The sequence below is a fragment of the Salvia hispanica genome, chromosome 1 (assembly GCF_023119035.1).
Source record: "Salvia hispanica cultivar TCC Black 2014 chromosome 1, UniMelb_Shisp_WGS_1.0, whole genome shotgun sequence".
Classification (NCBI taxonomy): Eukaryota; Viridiplantae; Streptophyta; class Magnoliopsida; order Lamiales; family Lamiaceae; genus Salvia; species Salvia hispanica.
In genome coordinates this window covers 10,688,044-10,707,590 of record NC_062965.1, presented here as the reverse complement: position 1 = coordinate 10,707,590, position 19,547 = coordinate 10,688,044, and the positions used below count along the sequence as shown (strand labels likewise).

The 19,547-nt window shown below is 43.5% G+C and overlaps 1 protein-coding gene across 1 annotated transcript; it reads left to right on the top strand.

Annotated features, from left to right (window-relative positions):
• The first annotated feature begins 561 nt into the window (after positions 1 to 561).
• LOC125186866 lies at positions 562 to 2,823 on the top strand. The gene has a single exon (XM_048083346.1). It carries the CDS (start codon positions 562 to 564, stop codon positions 2,821 to 2,823), a length of 2,262 nt encoding a protein of 753 aa, XP_047939303.1.
• Positions 2,824 to 19,547: the final 16,724 nt, after the last annotated feature.

Below are 19,547 nucleotides of genomic sequence, written 5' to 3'. Positions count from 1 at the left end.
GTACACTTGCGGGTATACTTGTGTTAAAAATAAGTTGAGTCAAGTTTTTGGCGCCGTTGCCGGGGACAATTTTGTGTTACTATAGCCTAATATCGTGATAAAAATTAAGATTACTAATTTAGATTTTACTTGCTTTATTTTTCTTTTCTTTTTGAGTTATTCTCACTTTTTTGTTTTTCTTTTTAGGTTGTATGCTCACTCGCTCTAAAGGGCAACCATTAGAGTTATTCGATGCTGAGATCGAAGCATCCAATCGAAGGAGAAACGCTCAGAGTAGGCTCAACCAAAGGCGATCACTTTCGCCTCTTAAGAGAGAACCGCCTACTCCTGTTGCAATAACAATGGCGGACAACGAAGAGAACAATGCACCACATCCAGATCCGGTAGTCCAACAACTCCAATTACAACTTGTAGATGTGGTGAAACAGCTGAAAGAAAAAGAACAACAAGCCACAGTGCCAGTGCAAAACATGTACGCTACATAGAGAGGTAGAGAACCCACCAATTGGCAACGATGGGATCGATGCCAATCATTTTGAGCTCAAGCCAGGATTGCTTAATATGACTGAGGCTAATGCTTTTGCGGGGAAGGCCAATGAAGATCCCAACAAGCATCTTACTAAGTTTATTCAGATTAGTAACACGGTGAAGCTTAATGGGGTGAGAGATGAACAAATCAGACTAAGGCTATTCCCATTTTCCTTGAGAGATGATGCTAGAGATTGGTACGACAACATGGGGTCAGGATCTGTTAAAACATGGGATGCCATGGTAGACTTATTTTTGGAGAAGTATTTCCCACCCAGCGAAGTTCTAAAGAGGCAAGCAGAGATAATTCAGTTCCAGATGAAACCTCATGAGACAATCCGAGAAGCATGGGCTAGATTCAAGACACTGCTGAAAAGATGCCCCAAACATGGTCTAAGTCCGGGACACCAAGTCATAACCTTTTATAGGGGGTGTACTCCAGATGCAATGCGTGAACTGAATTGGAGCGCCGGAGGAGCACTACTTCAATTAGGAGAGAATGATGCCATGCAAGTGATTGAGAGAGTGGCTTCCACTGATGAAGGATGGAATAATGAAAGAAACAAGTCATACAGGGTGGCCTCTGTTATAGAAGATGATAGAATAGACAAAATGTGCACCAAGGAGGAGTTGAATGTGTCTCAACTCGGGATCATGGAGATGAGACAACCTGTACCAGAACTGCAAGGAGGAGTTGAAGGTGTCAACTATGTGCTCCAAGGAGGGAACAACATGAACTTCAACAACTATCGCCCCAACCAAGGGGGTGGTAACTACAACAATTATGGTAACAAGGTGCATCCCAATCTCTCATATGGGAATCCCAACAATGCTCTGCAACCACCGCCAGGATTCACAGTGTCTAATGGGTTGGTAGAACAGCAGAAAAAGCCTACTACTGAAGATATCTTGGCAGCATTCATGAATCAGACTACCAAGTACATGGAGAAAACTGACAAGTACATGGAGAGCACTAGTCAAAGGTTGGGGAAGGTTGAAAACGACGTGCAAAGCTTGAATGTGCATATGAAGAGCATTGATACTCAGATTAGTCAAATTTCTCAAGCTGTAGGTGTCCAACATCAGCCAGGGCAATTTCCAGCACAGACCATAAACAATCCCAAAGATTGCAAGGCCATACACTTGAGAGGTGGTAAAAGCTATGAAGGACCTTCCATGCCTGTAGAGGAAAAGAAGAGTACTCCAGAGGAAGATGTCAGAGCAGAAGAGAATTCCAAGGGAAAGAATAAGGTGGACATTCAGACCAAGAAAGACGCAGTGCCAGAAAAGCTGCCCCCTCCCTCCATTCCTACGACAGTTAGAGTGCCCTTCCCATTTGCGGTGAAGAAGAAGAAGTTGGATGAGCAATTCTCCAAATTTCTCGATATTTTTAGGAAGGTGCACATTAATATACCATTGGTGGAAGCTCTGCAAGAGATGCCTACATATGCAAAGTTCCTAAAAGATGTGCTCTCCAAGAAGAAGAAGTGGATTGATTATGAGACGGTGAACATATCTGAAAACTGTAGTGCGATAATTCAAAAGAAGCTACCTGCCAAGCTTAAAGATCCTGGGAGTTTCAATATCTCATGCGTCATTGGAAATGACAGACAGACAAAGGCACTGTGTGATCTGGGGGCGAGCATAAATTTGATGCCATTATCATTTTTCAGAAAGATGAAGATCGGCACTCTCAAGCCGACTACAATCACACTGCAGATGGCAGATAGATCAGTCACCTATCCTAAAGGAATTGTTGAGGATGTTCTGGTGAAGGTACACGACTTCATATTTCCCGTCGATTTTGTAGTGTTGGATATGGAGGAAGACATGAATGTGCCGCTTATCCTAGGGCGCCCATTCCTAGCAACGGGAAAAGCATTGATAGATATAGCAAAGGGAGAGCTCACTCTTCGTATGGGCAACAAACGACACATTTTGTCTATCTATAATGCTATGAAGAGTCGTGAAGATGAGGAACTTGTTATGAAGATGGAGTGCAAAGCGGTGCATGTTGTAGAGGTCCAAAAGACACAAGCAATTGAGTCCACATTGGGGGATTTTTCATTGCCGCGGTGGATGTTTGGTTCATGTGGTGGATCACTTTCTAAAGAAGAGACTGCACCAAATTCTAAAGTGAAGGAGAAGAAAACAAAAGCTGCAAATTCACCCAAAGTGGAAACCAAAATTTGTGATGGAGCTTTGAAAACTACTTGGTGGAAGAAGAGATTGGCTAGATCATATGCTTCCAAGATTGATAGAAAATCCAACACCACCATTTATGGCGTGACATGATGCAGCTCATGGAGGACGTCGAGCCAACGACGATAACCAAAGGCACTGTAGGGGAGGTAACCCCTAGTAGGTAACTTTTAATTTTATCGTTTCATTTTGTTTTTGGTGTGTTTTTTTTTTTTGTTGCTTGCTTACCATGTAAGTCTCCCTTCTCCACCAACTTTTCAAACTTATTCTTTGCTTAGCTTTGAATAAGTTTGGGGGGATGATATGGTGGATAGGGACACTAACGAGGTACGTATCTTATTGCTTTTTGTTGCTTTATTTTTTTAGGATAGAATTATTTTTGTTAGAACTCCATGAATTTTTCTTTGATTGGTTGGGATTGATTGAAAAAAAAAATATTTGAAATTGAATTGAAAAACTTGGTAGTAATTTGGGTGAAGACTAGTCGTCTATGATAAAAGAACCTTCCACTTTGAGCTATCACTTGACCATTGACTTGAGAGTTTGAGTAATAGGATGCATAAGTAACGAATTGCTTGTTTGCCTTGATTTCTTCGCCTCCGTAGAGACGGTGTTGCACCTCAAACTTCCGATGAAATGAGAACCCCCCTCAGATTTCCCCCAAGTGTGTGAGTGTGTAGAGAAAAATTGGAAAACTAAGCTAGGAGCTGAAAAAATTATGATCCTCATGTTGATTGTGTGCTCCATTTAATAATGGATAGAGCTTCTAGACTGTTCTTGCAATGCCCATTTTGCCCTTCGATTCGATGCTCTTTTGTCTAGCGCTCTTCCTTGTTCAGCTTATTTTTCCTGCCGGCTTCCTCCACCAGGCGATCTCTGTCTTCTTCCTGGGGTCGGTGATTTTCTCTACACACCTGGCTCAAAAAGGTTTGTTAGACCCGGGAAATCACAGAATTTATCCCTATAACCAATGCATGAAATTAGCCTTATCAAACTGCTCACACTTAAAACATACTTGTCCTCAAGTATAAAGACAAGAAAAGAGAAATAAGGCGAATTTCAATGCATGGTTATTCCCTGACCAAAGAGAACTCCTAGACCTAGACACTAACATGCTAAAAAGAAGAAAAGACAATAACACTAAAGGAAAATAAAACACATAGGCATGAATTAGTTCAGATTTTGGGCAGCTGTCCCCACAAGTTTAAGGTCAATCCAATAGTCTACACTCTCCAAATCCTCCCCTTCCCTTCTTCCACCTAGTCGGTTTGTCAGCTCGTCCAGATAGCCATTAGCTTGCTAATTGTTAGATTCGCTCGATCACTCATTCCTCACCAGGGATGTTAGGATCGATCGCTCATAGTTAGTTCCTGCTACTGATGCTTTGGGTTATGAGAATTTCTCCTTCTATCCTCCTTTCCTAATGATTTTCTCTCTTTTCCTCTGGACTTCGTCCAGCTTATACCTCATCTTTTCCTAGACTTCGTCCAGCTTATTCCTCCAGGTTTGAAATTCCTTCTCTTTCTCTTTTTTATTTATTTTTTATTTTTTTAATATTTTTAATATCTCCTTTCTAAATTCTTCTCCCTAAGCATCAGGTAGCAGCCCTTTTTATTATGTTAGCACTCGATGTTAAGGCTTCTAACTCACATTAATAGTGGGGCTTCACAATTAGGTCAGCTAAGGCACCTTCTATCGTTCTTGCCTCCTCCAAACAGATTTTTTCTTATTAAGGAAAGAGGCCTCAAAGTTGTAGTGCATCCTATTTTCAATTACTCTCCCTAAGGGAATCTTGCCTTATTATCCTTGTTAATTCATTCTTAAACACATAACCTAAAAAAAAAACTAGAACTCCTAGACCTAAGAACTCCTCCACATGCTGAGCACATACTGCACTAACTTTCCCACCCCCTCCCACTTCACTCCAGCTTGTTCCCAAGCTATCCTAGTGAAGGGGGGAAATGAGCGAGTTGGTGCACACAATCAAAATAAAAAACATAAAACTTCTCACACTTAGACCGAACAACGGGCTAAGTGGGAGAAAAAAAACAAAGACATAAAACAAGAAAAAACATACTGAATATATACAAAAACTTCTCACACTTGGACCAAGAATTGGGCTAAGTGGGAGATGAACACCTAATCACAAGAAAAGCATGCTGAAGAAACATATAAACTTCTCACACTTAGACCAAGGATTGAGCTAAGTGGGAGAACACACAAGAAAACAGTTAAACATGCTCAGCACAAACAACATGGATACAAATATAAAATCAAAATTAAATGAAATTACTGAAACATAAAATTTACTTGGTCAACGGGGGGATTCAATTCTGGGTCCGGCTCCCTTGGGAGTCAGACTTGGATGGTACGCTGGGGCGGTCACTTTCACTTTCTTCTTTGCCGGCGATGCCAGCGCTTCCTCTTCAGTAATAACGGGGGGTTTCGACATGGGTTTCTTCACAGAGACAGACGCCAAGGATGGAGACACAAGCGGGGCTACCGAAGGCTTGGAGGGGGGTGGAAGGCTGCTGCTGGGAGGAACTTCCCGGACCGGGCTGCTGCTTCTCCTTGATGTGGGGAAACATTTCTCCCAACCATACTACTATTTTCTGCATAAGCTTGACCGCCTCGGTCATCCTCTCATTCTGGGCAGATGAGAGTCCGACCAGGGTATCTAAACTCCCTTTGATCTCTTGTAGCGCCTTCTTTACTTCCCCAATATCTCCTCTCACCTCAACCACCTCCTTCCGTAATTCGGTCACATCCACATTCATCACATCTTCCACCAGCTCCGGTTCACGCTTCACTTTGTCAACGTTGGACCCTATGTTGTAGAAGCACAACTCCTTCCCTTCCATGTGTAAGAGCCCTTTGTTGAAAAAGTACTCCATGCTGAATAGCTCCGGGGACTCACACATTGTAACACTCGGCTCTGTCTTCCCAATCTTCATGACGAAGTTGAGCTCAATGTAGGCGCCTAGAAGGTGGCAGGTGTACATGTGGCGGGAAGGGTTGGCAGTCATCTGATGGCAGGCCTGGGCTAACCAATATCCAAGGTAAACCTTGATGCGTTTAGACATGCACCATGTAAAGTAGAGCTCGGTGGTGGTGATGCTGGAGTTGGTCGTGCCCATCAGATTATACTCGATGAATTCCTGGACGAAATGGAGAAGATGGTCGGTGATGTGGATCCCTTTTGATATGGTTGTTTTGAAAATCCCACTCCTAGCGTGAGTCAAATATTCCCAAGCAGCATGTGATGAGAATCCAGGGGTGTCTCTCGGTGGGCCGTATACTCTATCATCCCAAATACCTTCGTCATCCTCTGCATTTGTAAATAGCCCCATCCTCAAAGACCACTCCCTTACACTCATGGTATGCTCGATGGTGAAAAGACGGAAAGAGATGGAGTTCACATCCGGGTCGGTAGTTGCCTTGAATTTGAAAGTGGAGAAAAATTCCCGGGCCGCTTCCACTGGTACCTCCTGTTCACTATGGTCCAGGAGCCACTCAAAGCCTATTCCCTTGATGTGACCAAGGAATTCTTCCTCGCACTCTATCTCCCTCAGCGAGTCCCTGTCGTATCTCTTCCCTGATTAGGACAGTTTCCCGACTGCACTTCGATCCTTGTACGTTTGTGTCCTCTTCGAGTCGTTGAACTTAGACATAGCTCCCAAGAGCTTCTTCGTGATCCAGACTTCCTCTCGGTCAAAGTTTGGGGCCTCCTCTTCTTCCTCGGTCTCGCTATTCTCATTACCAGGTCCAGAGGCCGTGGGGAGTGGGCGGGGAGATTCTCTGACCGAGATGAGTCTCTGAGATTTCCTGGGCCGAGGGACGACAGTTGTCTTTCCCTTTCTTTTGCGCTCCCTGGCCACTCGACGCTCTTCCGCGATGTCCACCTCATCTTCAGAGTCAGTCTCTCCTCCCTGCATGCTAGTCGCCCCCGGGGCCAGGAATCCTGATCCCTTCGTCTGGTCATCCTCACCGACTTCGTCCAGCAAGCTTTGCCGTGCCATCCTCCTTGACGCCCGCAGATCAGCGGGTGAGTCCTCTGGTACCTCCTCTAGATCCACTACCTCCAACGACCCGCCCTCTTCGGGCCTCTGTTCTGTAACATCAACGGGGACCTCGTCCCCTCCAGAATTCTTAGGGATTTCTCCCTCAGCACACATAATTGGGGTTTCCCCCGTAGATTTATTCGGAGTCTCCTCCTCAGGTTTGTTAGGGATTTCTCCTCAGACACAAATGGGGTTTCCCCCTCAACGAGCAAAGTCGGGGTTCCCCCCTCCACATACAAATTCAGGGTTTCCCCCTCCACATCCTTAGAAACATGGGTTTCCCCCCCCCTCCCCCAACAATTTCAACCACAGGGGTTTTCCCCTTCACCAATTGTAAATCAGATGCTTTACCTTCCCTTACGACTCCATCTAAAGCGTGATCCACCGCCATCCTGTTAATTTCGTCTGCAAATCCGCAGACGCTTTCCTCCTCGAGTCTGCTGCCGCCTTTTCCCACTTCTGCACTGTCTTGGCTCGGCCCAGTTTCTGCATGCGTCTGATCTAGGGTTTTGAAATCTCCTTGGTTTGAACTCTGTGGTTGCTGACAAAACATCGAGAAACGGGAGAAAAGCCTCTCGGCCTCTTCTTTACTCCTGAACTTTTCCTCCAGTTCCTTTAAGAATGCCTCCTCATTGGGACTTATGACGGTAGAGGAATCTGGCACAGAAGTCGGGTTCCATTCTGAGCGTATATCGAGCGCCGAGAAAGTCGGCTGAGCCGGCGGTTGTTTGGCGGTTGGGTCTCCCTTCTTCACGGTGGTTTCCTGTGTTTTCTTCATGGTTACCTGCAAACTCACAATTTTCTAGGGTAGATTTGGTTAGGGTTTGAAACGATTTTGGGGAAAATTATTTAGAGATAGAATTATGAGAGTAGAGAGAGAAGTGAACGATTGCTTCTGATTGAAAATCAAATATCTTCAGCCTTTTCAGAGTGGCAGGTGAACGGTTGCAATATGATGTAAGCAACCGTACGTTACTCGAAAAGCGGAATTCGAATTTCAATAGGCAATCGCCTTCCCTCCAATTTGCAAGGCTCTTCCTCCCCCTAGCAATTCAAAACAAGAGAAATGAAACACCAAATTCCTGGGTCGGAGATCATGAGTGACAAAGCAATTTCCCCAAAGAGTTTGGTGCTTCGAAAAATATTTTTGGAAGATTAAAATTTTAATTTGTTTTTAGAAAGCAACTGAACTATTTACATAGCAAATGAGTATCCTCAAGATTTCCTAGGTCAGTGCAAAAATAAATTTTTGTTTCCCACTTTACCTGACCTAGGAATTCATTAAGGATATCCACTTGCCTGACCATCCTAAGAAATAATAGCAGATGCATATAGTGGCGTCTCTTCCACCACGTGCATATCTGTATTATCTCTGTATACCTTCACTCTGTGCCCATTTACCAGGAAAGGAACTGAGTTTGGGGCGCTTCCTTGAATCTCTACAGCTCCATTTGCTCGAAGGCCAATGATCGTGTATGGCCCTATCCACTTGGATTTCAACTTACCAGGCATTAGCTTCAGCCGGGATTGAAAAAGGAGTACTTTCTGCCCTATTCGAAGTTCCTTGACTCGGAGATTCTTATCATGCCAGAGCTTGGTTCTTTCTTTATACCACATGGCCGAGTCGAATGCCTCCAGTCTTAGTTCCTCTAATTCCTGTAGCTGCAGTTTCCGTTCCTCTTCACAGGCATGTGCCTTCATATTCATCTCTTTCACAGCCCAGTAAGCCCTATGCTCCACTTCCACGGGCAAATGACACATTTTCCCGAACACCAATCTGTACAGTGACATCCCGATTGGTGTTTTGTAAGCAGTCCTATACGCCCAGAGAGCATCATCGAGGTGCTTACTCCAATCTTTCCTTGTGGTGTTCACCATCTTTTCCAAGATGTTTTTGATTTCTCTGTTCGAGATCTCTGCTTGACCATTCGACTGGGGATGATAGGGTGTAGATAACCGATGATGTACACCATATTTCCTCATCAAAGCTTCTATTGTGCGGTTGCAAAAGTGCGTACCTTGATCCGAGATGATGGCTCTGGGTACACCATACCTATTGAAAATATTGGCCACCATAGAAATTTAGCTACCTCCTTTGACTCGCAAGTGGGTGTAGCCTTTGCTTCTATCCATTTGGATACATAATCCACCGCAACCAAAATGTATGTATTCCCATATGAAGATGGGAAAGGGCCCATAAAGTCCATGCCCTAAACATCGAAAATCTCACAAACTATAATCGGATTCTGCGGCATCTTATCTCTTCTAGAAATTCCCCCGGTCAGTTGACATCTTTCACAGACTTGACAAAACTCAAAAGAGTCCTTGTTCAGAGTAGGCCAATAAAATCCACTGTCCAAAACTTTCCTGGCAGTTTTCCTAGGCCCAAAATGCCCCCACGGGCTAAGGCATGGCAGTGGTTCAAAACATCTTTCTGTTCCCACTTCGGGATGCATCTTCGGATAACCTGATCTGAGCACTTCTTCCAGAAGTAGGGATCATCCCAGAAGTATTATTTGGCTTCACTCTTCAGCTTCATTCTCTGGGCCCGGGAAATTTCGTGGGATCCTGGTAGTTCTCCAGTGACTAAGTAATTAGCCAGGTCAGCGAACCATGGTTCTGCATTCATCGGGCGCTTCCCCCTGTTTGATGTTCCTAGACCTGTTGCTATGAACACTGCTTCCCAGTCAATAGACCTAGCAGACTTCCATATATAACAAAGATGTTCCTCGGGGAGGGCATCAGGTATAGCTTCATCCGTATCCCCTTGGAATATTCGGCTTAAATGATCTGCAACTTTGTTCTCCGTCCCATTCTTATCTTTTACCTCCCAATCAAATTCTTGCAGCAACAGCACCCATCTAATCAACCTTGGCTTAGACTCCCTCTTGGCCAGGAGATACTTAATCGCAGCATGATCAGTGTAGACGATTACTTTCGAACCTAGCAGATACGGTCGAAATTTCTCGAATGAGTACACCACTGCCAGCATCTCTTTTTCTGTGGTATCATAGTTCTTCTGAGCCTGATTGAGGGTCTTCGAGGCATAAAAAATGACATAGCTTTTCCCGTCAATCCTCTGACCTAGGACCGCTCCCACTGCAAAATCACTCGCATCGCACATTACTTCGAAGGGGTAATTCCAGTCTGGTGCGCGGATTATCGGGGCGGAGACAAGCCTATCCTTCAGCATTTGGAACGCCTTCTTGCATCCTTCATTGAAATCAAACTCCACATCATTGTGCAAGAGATGCGTTAGCAGTTGGACAATTTTTGCAAAATCCTTGATAAATGATAAGGCTAATTTCATGCATCGGTTATATGATGAAACGTCACCATTTACTGGGTCTAACACATTGTTTAAGCCAGGTGTGTGAAGGAAATTCGCCAGGTCCAGGAAGAATTGAAGGAAGTGGACTAGCGAAGGAAGAAGGCGAAAAATGAGCAGAATCGAGGAAGAAAATGGCTAGACGAGGGGAGTCCGAAGCTGAGGGCAAAGAAGACAATTCACACAAAAAAAGGCCTCTGCTGGACCCACTTTCACGCCTATATAAGGAGGAGCATGCAACACACATGATATGGACGATAGCTCTCAGCTCACACACACACACACACACTTGGGAAATGGGAATTCTGGGGTAGAATAGAGGTCTAATCTTCGGGAAAATCTGTGCAACACCGTCCTCAAGGAGGGCGAAGATACAATCATTTACTTTCCAGCGTTTATGTTTTGATTTCTGTCGAACTTCGCCGTTTCGAAGTCGATTTGTTCGTTTTGCTACTTGTTGTTTATCTATGAATTTTATTTCATGTTATGATGGTGTTGATTCTGTGTTGATTTATGTTGATTCTATGTTTTGAGGAGTTTGTTCCGGAGGTTGATTGTTATTCACTTTGTTGGATGCTTGCGTACTTGATCTGGGGAATATGAGTTGATCTATGGTTGTGGTTGTTGATCTGTGGAGAATTGGTGAATCTGTAGTTATGGAGATGATTTCGACTGGAGTTTGTCTCGGATGCTTGGATCCGGAGTGGATTTTGCATCCGAAGTGTGGATCTGAACAGGGGAATTGAATTGTGCATGGATTTTGCTTCTGCTTTCGTTTCTGTTTTACTTCATCTAGGAGATAGAGATCTGAGTTTTATTGTTTCTCGGCATTTTTTCTGACGTCCGATCTGTTGGTCGCCGTTGAGTTGCTAGCATTGTTCTGTTTTCATCATGTTTCAGTTAAATTCCGATGATGCTTTGCGTTTTGTAGGTAGTTAGGCTTAGAATTGGTTATTTTGCAGCTTTTTGGTCGTACACTTCTATTTTTGGAAAAATGGTCCCCACTGCATGCATCGAGTCTGTCTAGCTAGATTAGGTAGTGACATTACTAGATCTAGGAAGTTGGTTTGAAGATAGTGATGATATAATGTCAATCTGTGTTACGTGGATGTTTTCCTGTTCCTAGATCTAGAGATAGTTAAATTTCTTTTCCTCTGTCTAGTATAAGTTCCTCAACCCAAATTTGCGTGGCAGCAGCCAAACCACCCAAAAGCCCTTTAAATGCATGATTTCGCATCTGTCCTCGTGGGATCGATCCCTACTCCCCTATACTAATTCTAGTATACGTGGGTTGAGGGTTTTGAAGTGATATATACTGTGTGTCCAACGACCGAGATCTTTCAGCGTTCCGCGAGTTCCTAGACCTTGTGATCTAGTGGATTCTCTGGACCCAGGAAGCTTGATATTCCATATTGTGCACGCAGTTGAAAAAATATCAGAGTTCAAATGGCGTTTGTTTCAATTGTGTTTAGATGGTTTTTGGTGTATATAATTTAATTTCTTTTTGTTTTGTTGTTGTTGTTTCCAGTTTATGAACGCGGGCTCCCGTTTCGGAAGTTGGGTTAACTCATCTGGGTCATGAAACGCCCAATACAAATGGCAGGTCAAGGGTCTACGTCCACTGTCACTACCAGATCAAGGTTAAGAACGGGAGATCCATTTCCGTTTGATTCAGGAAGTGAAGAGGAGTGGAACTCGTCGGGAGGAGTGGACCCGAAGTCGTCTACAAAGCAGAGCATTCCGAAACTGAGGGAGAGGAAGACGTAGATATGGCACACTTGGAGGATCCCGATCCAGAGATAGGTTCACTCACCGCGCATCTAGACGGTGAGCCCGCCCATGCCATTGTCTCGAACCAGCGGCGGAGGTCTATTGATATCAAGACAAATGTGCTAGGAGTTTTACCTACATTCTCTGGACGAAGGAATGAATGTCCTTACGAATTCCTAAAAGAGTTTAGTAAGCTGTGCAGTATCCAAAAGCGACCCAACGAGGCTACTGAGGAGGACTACCGTTTGCGTGCAATCCCGTTTGCCCTTAAGGGAGAGGCTAATACTTGGCTGCTAAGGCTCCCACCAGACTCGATCAACACATGGAAGTATTTCAAGCAGGAATTCCTGGATTATTTTTTCCCGTCCAACAAGACTTACTATCTGTTTTACGAAGGAGCGAAGAAGGAGATCCAGGAGTGCAAGCAAGAGTATGATGAGTCTCTGAGCTCTTACTGGTCCCGGTTCAAGGAATTGTTGGATGCTTTTCCGAACCACAGGATGATCGAGGCAGAGACTTACTATCTGTTTTACGAAGGAGCGAACCTGAATCAAAAGATTTGATGAATACCTCGAGCGGGGGAAATTTTACCAAGAATAAAGCAAGTGAAGCCAGAGAAACCTTGGGGAGATTGATCGAGGCGAAGAAGGCCTATGATAACCCGCAGAGCATTATGAGAAGGGGATCGGCCAATGCAGTGACAGAGTAAGACGATAAGAAAGTGGATGCCAGGATAGATAAGTTGGAGAAAGCACTTTTAAATGCAATTGAGAAGTGCAACCCTCATGCCCCACAAGAAAATGAGAAATCCCCGGGTCCAGAGGAAAGGCAACTTCAACCTTATTACGGTCAACCCTATGAAGGAGAGTACCAAGCCCAGGCAAATTCGATGGCGAGCTGGAATCCGGATGGAAGTTGGAATCAGGGAAGGCAAAGGGACACTCCATGGAGAACTCACCCTAATTTTAGATGGACTGATAATGATCCAAGTCAACCACCTCCATTGCAGATCACAAATTATTCACACCCTCCAGAGAGGCAGTCCAACTGGTCAGGAAGGAATCAGGAGGGGCAGCAGCAATTGGGATACAAGACTCAGGATCATACTAATTGGGGAAGCAGAAATCAGAACAATCCAGGGAGCTGCTATGTGCCACCACACCAGAGGAATAACCAAGGAAATTACCAGAATTCCCAACCTAACCACCAAGGGAATCAAGGGAATTATCGGCAGAACCAGGGGCAGAACCAGGGTCAAGGGTCGAATTCGAATCAATCTAACTCCAAACCACAAAGGAGTCTGGATGACATGGTCCATGACCTAGTAAATTCGCAGCAGTTCATGCAGAATAACTTGCATTCCAACAATGACGTGGTGCACAAGCTTCAAGACGCCCAGTTGGAACACAAAGCAGCCATGGACATGATGGCAAAGCAGCTGTCCCAAATTGCGGTTTCTTTGAATGAGATGCGGGGAAATGAAGGAAAACTTCCTGCTACAGTCAAGCAAACATTAGTCAGATCACCTTGAGATCCGGACGGGGTTATGAAGGACCGGCAATGGAGAGCGATGAAGATACACCCTCACAGGCAAGTAAGGGGAAGGAGAGCCAAGTGTTTCACAAGGACAACTCTAGACCCAGAGAAGTTCAGATCCAGAAACTGAGTTAGAAAGTAAAGGAGTAAGTAGGGAAACTGGCGAAACCCCAGCTGGGAGTTCCACAAATACGGTGAAGCGAGCGAAACCATTTCCATACCGAGGGGAAGCCAAGAAAAAGAGGGATGATACAGAGGATCTCATGGAAATTTTTAGCAAGCTGGAAATAAACCTGCCTTTCTTGCAGGCCTTGAAGATGTCTGCCTTTAGCAAGTTCATCAAGGAATTCATAGCTGGGAAGACAAAGCCGAAAGGAAAGATTGTGATCGAGGAAAATGTATCCGCTGTGATAAAAAAAAGAAGGATGCCTTCAAAATGCACAGACCCAGGTATGTTCACACTACCCATTTCTCTAGGGGACATTAGAGTCGAGCATGCCATGTGTGATCTAGGAGCATGTATAAATGTTTTACCACTTTCAATCTACAAGAAACTGACAGGAGTTAGGATGGTTGATACCAAGGTGGTAATCCAGCTAGCGGATAGAACTTGCATCTGTCATAGTTAAGGTGCATGATTTTCTATATCCTGCTGATTTCTATGTTATCAAGATGAATGATAATGATTCTGCTGAGTCTAGTGGCGTGCTCTTAGGGAGACCATTCTTACGTACAGCTAAGACCATTATCGACGTCTTTGATGGAACGATTTGCTTGGACTATAATGGGGAAAAATATACATTTAGCATAGATGAGGGAATGAAAAGGCCATTAGATGTTGAAAATTTGTATGCTATAGATGTTATTAACCCCCTGGTCCAAGAATATCTTGAGACGGAATTGATACAGGAACAAATTGACAACTCGGAGTTGAGCCATTTAATCGACCGAGAAGTTGTAGGGTGGTGTGCAGCAATGAACACAATGGAATTGACAGATGAGGAGCTAGCAGAAGCCATCATGGAGTTTTGCAAGAATCCCAAGTCAGCTAGATCAAGGGGATCAGCCCATGTGGCCAGTTTGGGAAATTCTCCTGGATCTGGGAAGGAGACATTACCTGATGTTGAAGAGAAAAATCCCTTGCCCCAGGAGACGAATGACACCAAGAACGAACTGAAGACACTTCCACCAGGTCTCAAGTATGCTTACTTGGAAAAGAATGAGACATTCCCAGTGATAGTCAATAGTAACTTGACCGAGGAGCAGGAGAAGGAACTATTGGAAGTAATCAAGCGGAACAAGAAAACAATAGGATGGACCCTCTCCGATTTAGTAGGAATCAGCCCTGATCTCTGCATGCATCACATCCGGTTAGAGGAGGGTGTAAAGGCTCATCGAAAAGCACAACGAAAGCTGAATCCGAACATGCGGGAGGAAGTTCTGAAGGAGGTGTTGAAATTGCTCTCTCTAGGGATCATCTACTCCATCCCGGATAGTGAGTGGGTCAGTCCAGTCCATATGGTGCCCAAAAAGTCAGGAATACAGGTTGTCAAGAATGAAAAGAACGAATTGGTGCCCACTAGGCTTGTGACTGGATGGAGGATGTGCATCGACTATAGGAAGCTGAATGAAGCCACGAAGAAGGATCACTTCCCTCTACCCTTCATTGACCAGATGTTAGAAAGGTTAGCTGGCAAACAGTATTTTTGTTTCCTTGACGGATACAACGGTTATTCCGGATTTACGTAGACCCAGAGGATCAGGGGAAGACCACATTCACGTGCCCTTTCGGTACGTATGCATACCGAAGAATGTCTTTTGGGTTGTGTAACGCACCAGGAACGTGTTAGAGTTTGTATACTAGAAATCACGTTTCGAGTGATTGAATACTGTAAAACTCTTATTTTATTTTCCAATGAATAAAACATATTAATTTTGTCATAATGTTGTTATGTTTTACATTTAATGGATGTTAATACATGTTTAAATGTATAAGTTAACTTAACAAAGTCTAAGTCTTAGTTTTAGTAGACCGGTTGTGGGCGTCTTCCACTTTAAGGTAACACGGTCAGTTCTAAACAAAGAAAAAGATGAATTTCACAACCTAGATGGAATTTGACTATCCATCGAGAAAGGTTACAATGTTAGTCCGCATATTTCTAAGCCTTACTGAAATAAGATGACATTGGTGTGGTATAGCACTGAACGGATCTAACAGCAAGACTTGTCCTTGGGCTATCTACTGAAAGGCGAGGTCTTGATAATATTTGTTCCTTAATCAATGTAGGTTAGCATTGAGCATACGATATTGATTATGCATTACTTTGACTTATCAAATGGTGCGGGTTTTTCGTAACCCAATGATCCTGATATATTGGGTAGTGGTGATCAATATCTAATAGTGCTAGGATTGCTATTATATTGAATCGTGCGCGAGGTGAGTCTCGTTTGATAATGTCCTCAAGAGGAGCGCGAAACAAGGTTTTATTATTCGGAACCTAGCTAGTTGGAGTTTGATTACTCTATGAATAATAAATAAGCGTTTCATGCTAAGTCCACTCTTGGAATTAATAAGAAGTTAATTAATTAAGTCCATAGCAGACATTAATTAATTAACGGACATTTTTATCTTAAGCGCGGGAAATGAAAGTTAAACGGAAACCCGGATTACTTGTAATTTCGGATTTGGATGGGGAGAGTTCAATATTACTTCTGTAGTGGCTGCTCGTAATATTCCAATTATAACTTATATTAAATTGTGGGTTCAATTTAATTAGTAAAAATTAAATTGGATGAGCCCATATCCAAAACCTTCCATAGATCTCTGTCTGGGCCCAAAAGGAACTTAATATAAATAGGAGAATAAAGGAGACAGAATTATCACAATTTCAATACTTAAATTTTTTAAAATTTCGCCCCCCCCAGCTGAGGAGATTTTCGATTTCCACTCCTATTCACAAAAGGATTTCTTCTGTCTTCTTTATTTAAGTCCTAGTATTCTGGTGAGATCAGCCCACACTGATATCGGAGTACAGTTTGGGAACCAGAGAGAAGATTTGTGGTCTAGTATTCAAAGCGTCACGTGGAGAAGGTGCTAGCCATCTTCAATTCTTTGGAGAATTAATTAGGTATTTTTTTGCTCCGTAGAAAAGCATGTTTTAGGTTTCAATATTCTTAAAGCATGATTAATTCAAGTTATGAGCATGATACATGTGATAATTACGCGAATTGATTTTGTCTAAATAATCTTCTAAATAGATCTGATTATTATGTGATTTATTAGTGTGATTAATAATTGTAAAATTATGATAATCAAGTTCAACACCGCTTCCGCTGTTGGTTCCATCAGAACGTTCCAGCGGTGTATGATGAGTATCTTTTCGGATTTGCTTGAGGTATGCATTGAGATATTCATGGATGACTTTACCGTATATGGGAATTCATTCGACACTTGTTTGGCCAGCCTTGACTTAGTATTGAGAAGATGCCAGGAGAAGCACCTGGTCCTGAATTTCGAAAAATGCCACTTCATGGTATTGTCCTTGGTCACGTGGTCTCTGAAAGAGGGATACAAGTGGACAAGGCAAAAGTGGATGTGATATCGAAGTTACCTTACCCCACAAACCAAAAAGAAGTTAGAGGCTTCCTGGGTCATGCGGGATTTTATAGGAGGTTTATTAGGGATTTCGTGAAAATCGCGCAACCGCTCACTCATCTGTTGCACAACGATGTGGAATTCATCTTTGACGAAGGATGCGTAATACTCATGTTCAAGGATTTGGGTGTGTTTTTGGTGTTGGCTGCTGCCACGCATTTTCTTGGGTTGAGGAAAAACAAAATTAACTTGACTTGGGAAACTTTAAAAATTCTTAAGCTAACAGCTAGACCTAGGCAAAAATCATGAAAAGGCGTGGTAAAGAAAATTAACTATTCGACACTTGATCTAAGAAAAATACTTCTCTACTAGACCTAGGAAATAAACCTACTGTGGGGGCCATGACTGAAAAAGTAAAGTACGAACGAAAAGTTGGCAGAATAACTAACTCTCGTACTAACTAACAGCGACATCGTCTTCTACAACCAAATTGCGTAAAACTTCTTAAGAAATTCAACATGAGCGAAATTAAAACAGAGCAACTGACTTTTAAAATCAAATTAATGCATAATCAACGAAGGACCTAACAGATCTGCATACTCTAGACGAAGCAAAACAGAAAAAACAAGAAGAAAACAGAATCCATCTAACAACTATCTTTCCACACGTCGAATCCAACCTCAGACGCTAAATCCACTCCGGATCCAAGCGTCCGACACGAACTCCAACCAACAGAAACTCTTCATCACGTCAGATTTAAACAAGGAACTCCGAATACTCAAATAACCACAGATCTATCACCAAATTCCATATCAAACACCACAACATCAAAATAAACAGAGATCGACATAATATTTGAAGAAATAAACTAACAGCAGAGAGATCTATGCAAATTGACTTGAAATTTTAACTGCTAAACGCAGATCAACAAACGGAAAGACAAATAAGTATCATCAACAGCAAGGTCGACTCCCAAAAGTGAAGTTCGACGGTAAAAACGAGCAAAACAACTGAAATTAAAAGGAATTGTATCTTCGCCCACACTCGGGCGGTGTTGCCAACCACGAAATTTCTAAGAAAGTAACCTTCCGTTCCCGACTACCCCAGATCCATTCCCAAGTGTGTGTAATGTGTGTTAGCTAAGAAGAGTGAGAAAGAGTGTCTATTCTTGCGTTGCATGATCTTCTATATATAGGCGTTTGAGTGGGGCCCAGCGAGGTATAGATAAGACTTTGATGCCCTCAGCTTTTGACTCCTCTGTCACGCCAATTTTCCTTGTAAATCCTGCTCACTTGGTTTCCTTCCTTTGCTAGACCATCTCCTTCAGTACTTCCTTGATCTAGCAATTTTCTTCACACACCTGGCTTAGGAACGTGTTAGACCCAGCAAATTATAACATTTTTCGCACATTACCGATGCATGAAATTAGCTTTATCAGAGGCCAAATATAACTTTTGGGATGATCCTTACTTATGGAAGATGTGCTCAGATCAAGTGATCAGACGCTGCATTCCCGAATGGGAACAAAGAGATGTGTTGAATCATTGCCACACCTTGGCGTGTGGAGGTCACTTTGGACCAAGGAAGATAGCGAGGAAAGTATTGGATAGTGGGTTCTACTGGCCGACGATTAATAGGGATGCCTTTGAGTTTTGTCAGTGTTGCGAAAGGTGCCAACAGACAGGGGGAATTTCAAGGAGGGACGAGATGCCCCAGGTCCCGGTGATTGTCTGTGAAATTTTCAACGTATGGGGGATGGACTTCATGGGATTGGTCGCAGTGGACTATGTGTCTAAATGGATAGAAGCCAAGGCTACCACGACATGTGAATCGAAGGAGGTAGCGAAGTTTCTGAAGGCCAATATCTTCAACAGATACGGAGTTCCTCGAGCCATCGTCTCGGACCAGGGAACACATTTTTGTAATCGCACCATCGAGGCTCTGATGAGGAAATATGGTGTGCACCATAGGGTATCTACCCCCTACCATCCTCAGTCTAACGGCCAAGCAGAAATTTCTAATCGAGAGATCAAGGCAATACTGGAGAAGAGAGTTAATCCCTCGAGGAAAGACTGGAGTAAGAGGCTCGGTGATGCATTATGGGCCTATAAAACTGCTTTCAAGACTCCTATTGGAATGTCGCCTTATAGGCTGGTGTTTGGCAAAATGTGCCACCTGCCCGTGGGTATAGAGCACAAGGCGTACTAGGCAGTCAAGGAGTTGAGTGTGAATCCTTCGGCTTGTGAAGAGGAAAGGAAGTTACAGTTACAAGAGCTGGAGGAACTAAGGCTGGAGTCTTATGAGTCTGCTATGTGGTATAAGGAAAAGGACAAAGTTATGGCATGAAAAGAATCTCCGAGTCAAGGAACTCTATGTGGGACAGAAGGTGCTCCTTTTCCAATCCCGGCTCAAGCTTATGCCAGGAAAGTTGAAGTCTAAGTGGATCGGTCCATATACCATTGTCGGCCTCCGCGCGAATGGAGCTGTAGAGATCCAGGGAAGTGCCTCTAACTCTATCCCTTTCCTT